This window comes from Myodes glareolus, chromosome 2 (genome assembly GCF_982192425.1).
Source record: "Myodes glareolus chromosome 2, mMyoGla1.1, whole genome shotgun sequence".
Lineage (NCBI taxonomy): Eukaryota > Metazoa > Chordata > Mammalia > Rodentia > Cricetidae > Myodes > Myodes glareolus.
In genome coordinates, this window is record NC_142027.1 from 45,845 (window position 1) to 52,254 (window position 6,410).

The following is a 6,410-nucleotide window of genomic DNA, read 5'->3' on the forward strand; positions in this document are numbered from 1 at the left end:
ACTCAGAGATCATCCTATCCCTACTTCCCAGTTAAAGACTGGGATTAAAGGTGTGTGCCACCAAAACCACCTGGCAATTTTATGTGAGATATAATGATACTTTTTAAAAAATGTACTACTTTGTTCTGAATGCAATAAAATCATTAAATATAATTTCACATAAAGATGCACTATATTGATGATGTTGATACTACAAACTTGTAACATACAGAGAGAGGATTATAATTGCAGATTCATGAATACATTCTTCTTTCAACACTTCTGTAGAATAATGCATAATCGGAGTTTTGTCAATGAGTTTATACTCTTGGGACTTTCACAGAACCCCCAAACTGAGAAAATATCATTTGTTATATTTTCATTGGTCTATTTTGCAACTCTTGTGGGCAACATGATAATTGTGGTGACCATTGTTTACAGTCCTGCTCTGTTGGCATCCCCTATGTACTTTTTCTTGGCATTCCTATCATTCCTGGATGCATGTGTCTCTTCTGTTGTCACACCAAAGATGATTGCAGACTTGGTTTATGAGAGGAAGACCATCTCCTTTGAATGTTGCATGACACAGGTCTTTGCTGTGCACTTTCTTACTGCAGTGGAAGTGATCGTTCTGGCAGCCATGGCCTATGACCGCTATGTAGCCATTTGCAAGCCCTTACACTATACTTTAATCATGAGCAGGAGGCTCTGTGGTATTCTAGTGGGGGTGGCCTGGGCTGGAGGATTTTTACATTCTATCATACAAATTATCTTCACTTTTCAATTGCCCTTCTGTGGGCCCAATGTCATTGATCATTTCATATGTGACTTGTTCCCATTGCTGAAGCTTGCCTGTACTGACACACACATTTTTGTCATTTTGGTGTTTGCCAACAGTGGCTCTATCTGCATCATTATATTCTCATTTCTTCTAGTTTCTTATGGTGTCATTTTGTTCTCTTTGAGAGGTCACAGTTCTGAAGGACGACGTAAGGCTCTGTCCACTTGTGGATCCCATATTACTGTTGTAGTTTTTTTCTTTGTTCCTTGTATATTAATATATGCCCGACCTACATCTCCATTCTCTTTTGAGAAAAATGTGTTTGTATTTACAGATGTCCTCACACCATTGCTCAATCCTATGGTGTACACTTTCAGGAATAAAGAAATGATAAATGCTATCAGAAAAATGTGGATGAGACTGATGGTGGTTTCTGATAAATATTAAAACAGTGTACTTAAAGACTGAGGAGATGGCTCAGTGAATAAAAGTACTTGCTGAATATGAATGAAGAATTTTGTTTGTATTCGTAACTCTCATGTCCAAAGCAAGGTATGGTAGATCAATCTTAAACCACTGTTGCTGAATCGGAACCACACAGTCCCATGAACAAACTGAAAATTCTTCTCTAAATAACACATCTATCTCAAGATTCCATCACAATCTTTTTCTCAAGGAATGGCGGTAGAAAGGAATACACATGTATATCAACACATCATTTAGGCTTTGCTGAATATGTATGGGTATCAGAACTTTTTTATGTTTACACATATTACACACATGTACATACAAGCGCCTTGACACACACACAAGCACTCAAATAAACATGCACAAACAAATCATTCTTAGCAATCTTAATATAAAGAACAGAGAAAATCTAATATTTCTTATAGAAGTCTTTCATGATTACCCTTATATGTAAGTGCATGACATTATTCTATAGAAAGTACATTAACATTGTATGTGAGAAATCCATTTACAATATCATACTTTCTTTTTTGCAATATACTTTACTATGAATTGAATAATAAGATTGTTATAATGAAAGTTAGAATCTGTTTTAATGAAAAATACACAGTTAAAATGACATTTAAAAAGGACGCTGTGAAGCTTCTCATTAAATTTCAGAGTTTCTTTATTGAATATATTTTATGCACTTATCCACCAATTAAAAAAAGTCAATGACAGAATTATAACTAAGAATTAAAGACAAATAGGACTCTATCCTTTTTCAAAACATTTGGGGTCTGGTTAATTTTGGAGTACAATGTTTTAGGTTTTTGTGCAAATATTTTTAAATAGTAAGGTTTAAAAAGTAATAAAAAATTAAACTTAGTTGATGTCTATATTCTAAGGAATCTTAAGTAAATATTGGAAAGATTTAGCAATTAGAATGTCTAAGAAAAATTGATTTATGGAATAAAAGTGTCTTGAAATTGGAAGAAAAACCCATGTTGAAATTTTTCCAGGAGAATATAAGTTTCTTAGTGACATTGAGATTACATAAACTATAAATACATATTTAGGAACCTTACATTATTTTTCAAATATGTAAAGACGCTATTTATTTTTCAAATATGATCTCACTATATATCCTTCTGTGACTTTGCACATCCAAATGACTTCAAACTCTCACGGATATGCCACACTCTGCTTTTGCAGTGCAGAGATAAAACAAGAGAGGGGATTTTCCATCAATAGAAATTTGTGAAATATTGGATCAATTCTTGGAACAATAGCACACACACCAAACACTATTGTATATATTTTCTCATTTGTAAACAGTTCTGTCTCTTTTTAATTGTATGCTTAAAACTTTAAAGTTTTTAGTAATTTTAAAACTGTTTAAAACATGTAATACACTCTCAGCCATAATACATTTTCACACATTTGTTTTTTGCATGTTTACTAACAAAAACAGATAATGGGAAACTAAGAAAAATGGGCAGAAAATTCTAAAGAATGGTTTAAAATGAGAATCATGGATACAGATGTGAGTCTTTGATTACTGACCATTACCTAGGAAATACTACCTGTTATAAGATATAATTCATGCCGTGTGATTATTTCATGTAGGGTCACGTGTATGAAATTATATTTAAAGAAAATAAAGATTGTTTCTTGTATTCATTTATTCTAGAAGCTGTGTTTCTGAGAATACAGGTCTCAGAATTCATATAGTATTCATAAGTTAAGTTTTGTTGTTATTGTTATAAATCGTTAAATTCTGCATTTCCTGTAGTGTGTTAAAGGGACAAGAGTACGTAAAACAGTGCGTTTAAAACTGTTTGATGGTGCCCTGCTGCAGTGCTGAGAAGTTCTATCCAGAGAGGTGAGTGGGTGCTTGCCTGGGCCCTCTGTCCCAGAAGAGAGCACAGCCCCTCCCCCCTCAGCTTCTGTGGCAGGGTCTTTGGTGTTCCACGGGACCCCTCCCTGCCCCCACGGCTGCTGCCTTTTTGTCTCCTGTGTCCTGTAAACACCAGCTAGCCCTGCTGCAGTGCTGAGAAGTTCTATCCAGAGAGGTGAGTGGGTGCTCGCCTGGGCTCTCTGTCCCAGAAGAGAGCACAGCCCCTCCCCCCTCAGTTTCTGCGGCAGGGTCTTCGGTGTCCCATGGGACCCCTCCCTGCCCCCACTGCTGCCGCCCTTTTGTCTCCTGGGTCCTAGAAACACCAGCTAGTCCTGCTGCAGTGCTGAGAAGTTCTATCCAGAGAGTGCTGAGGAGTTCTATCCAGAGAGTGCTGATGAGTTCTATCCAGAGAGTGCTGAGGAGTTTCATCCAGAGAGGAGGAGATGGGCAGGCGCCAATGCAAGAATTCCTCCAACAACCTGAAAGGCAACATGACATCTCCAGAATCCAGGGATCACGAAACTAGAAGAATTGAACACCTTACTCCAGAAGAAAAAGAAGAAATTGACTCTAAGCAGATCTTTATGAAAATAATAGAGGAACTTAAACAGGAGGTGAAAATCTGCCGTAAAGAAATGGAAGATAAGTATAACAAAAAGATTGAGGAAATGAGTAAAGAAATGGAAGAAAAATATACCAAAAGGTTTGAAGAAATGAGTAAATCCGTAAATGAAATTCTGGGAAACCAGGAAAAAAAATCAAACAGGTAATGGAAACAGTTCAAGATTTGAAAACTGAAATGAGGTCAATGAAGAAATCACAAGCCAAGGGCTGGCTGGCTATGGAAAATCTAGGTAAATGAACAGAGACTTCAGAAACAAGTCTCTAACCAACAGAATACAAGAGATAGAAGAAAGAATCTCAGACTTTGAGGACAGCATAGAGAAATTAAATGCTCTGACCAAAGAAAACAGCAAATCCAACAAATTCTCATTACAAAACATTCAGGAAATGTGGGACACAATAAAAAAACCAAATATAAGAATAATAGGGGTAGAAGAAGGAGAAGAATTGCAGATCAAAGGTCCAGAAAATACATTCAACAAAATTATAGAAGAAAAATTCCCTAACCTAAAGAACAATATCTCTATGAAGGTTCAAGAAGCATACAGAACACCGAATAGGCTGGATCAAAAAAAAATCCCCTCGCCATATAATAATCAAAACACAAAACATTCAGATTAAAGAGAGAATATTAAGAGCTACAAAGGAAAAAGATCAAGTAACTTATAAAGGTAAACCTATCAGACTTACACCAGACTTCTCTATGAAAACCATGAAAGCCAGAAGGTCCTGGATAGAGGTACTGCAGAAACTAAGAGACCATGGATGCAAGCCCAGACTACTTTACCCAGCCAAGCTATCGTTCACTATCAACGGAGAAAACAAAATATTCCAGAATAAAAACAAATTTAAACAATACGTAGCTACAAATCCAGCCTTACAGAAAGTATTAGAAGACAAATCACAACCCAAGGAATCCAACATTCCTAACACCGCCTACAATAACTCAGGCATCTAGCGACCCTTCACAAGCTTAACTCAAAGAAGGTAAAAACATACACTCCACTACCCCCCCCCCCAAAAAAAATAACCGGAGTCAACAACCACTGGTCAGTAATATCACTTAATATCAATGGACTCAATTCACCTCTAAAAAGGCACAGACTTAGAGATTGGATACGAAAACAGGATCCAACATTCTGTTGTTTACAAGAAACACACCTCAACCAACCACAAAGACAGACATCTACTCAGAGTAAAGGGCTGGGAAAAGGTTTTCCAAGAAAACAGACCTAAGAAACAAGCATGTGTAGCCATTCTAATATCTAACAAAATCGACTTCAAACTAAAATCTATTAGAAGAGATAGAGATGGACATTTCATACTCATAACAAGAACAATTCATCAGGAGGAAGTCTCAATCCTGAATATCTGTGCCCCTAATATAAAGGCACCCACTTATGTAAAAGAAACACTTCTAGAACTCAAGGCAGTCATCAAACCACACACACTAATAGTAGGAGACTTCAACACACCTCTCTCACCAATGGACAGATCAATCAGATAGAAACCCAACAGAGAAATAAGAGAATTATTGGAAGTATTGAATCAAAAGGACTTAACAGATATCTATAGAACATTCCACCCAAATAGGAAAGAATATACCTTCTTCTCTGCTGCCCATGCAACCTTCTCAAAAATTGACCACATACTTGGTAAGAAAGCAAACTTCCACAGATACAAAAAAATATTAGTAACCACCTATGTCTTGTCAGATCACCATGGATTAAAGTTAGAATTCAACAACAATGCTACACCCAGGAAGTCAACAAACTCATGGAAGTTGAAGAGTCAACTACTGAATCACCCCTGGGTCAAGGAAGAAATAAAGAAAGAAATTAAAGTCTTCCTTGAATTTAATGAAAATAAAGACACAACATACTCAAACCTATGGGACACTTTGAAAGCAGTGCTAAGAGGAAAGTTCATAGCACTAAGTGCCCAATTAAAGAAAACGGAGAAAGCACACATTGGAGACTTAACAGCACACTTGAAAGATCTAGAAAAAAAGGAAGCTGATTCACCCAGGAGGAGTAGAAGACTGGAAATAATCAAAGTGAGGCCTCGAATCAACAAAATAGAAACACAGAAAACAATCCAAAGAATCAATGAAACAAAAAGCTGGTTCTTGGAGAAAATCAACAAGATCGACAAACCCCTATCCAAACTAATCAAACGGCAGAGAGAGAACATGTAAATTAATAAGATCAGAAATGAAAAGGGGGACATAACCACAGACACAGAGGAAATTCAGAGAATCATCAGATCTTACTACGAAAGCTTATATGCCACAAAGTTGGAAAATGTAAAAGAAATGGACATTTTTTAAGATAAGTACCATATACCAAAGTTGAACCAAGAACAGGTGAACAATCTAAATAGACCTGTTACTCGTGAAGAATTAGAAGCTGTTATCAAAAATCTCCCTACCAAAAAAAGCCCAGGACCAGATGGTTTCAATGCAGAATTCTACCAGAACTTCCAGGAAGAGCTAATACCTATACTCCTTAATGTATTCCACAATATAGAAACAGAAGAATCATTGCCAAACTCCTTTTATGAAGCTACAGTTACCCTGATACCAAAACCACACAAAGACACAACCAAGAAAGACAATTACAGGCCAATCTCACTCATGAACATTGACGTGAAAATTCTCAATAAAGTACTGACAAACCA

General features: G+C 36.5%; 1 protein-coding gene across 1 annotated transcript; it reads left to right on the forward strand.

Annotated features, from left to right (window-relative positions):
* The first annotated feature begins 235 nt into the window (after positions 1-235).
* Positions 236-1,207, forward strand: LOC146895376 (olfactory receptor 4C15-like). The gene has a single exon (XM_085685951.2). It carries the CDS (start codon positions 236-238, stop codon positions 1,205-1,207), a length of 972 nt encoding a protein of 323 aa, XP_085542077.2.
* The last annotated feature ends 5,203 nt before the right edge of the window (positions 1,208-6,410 follow it).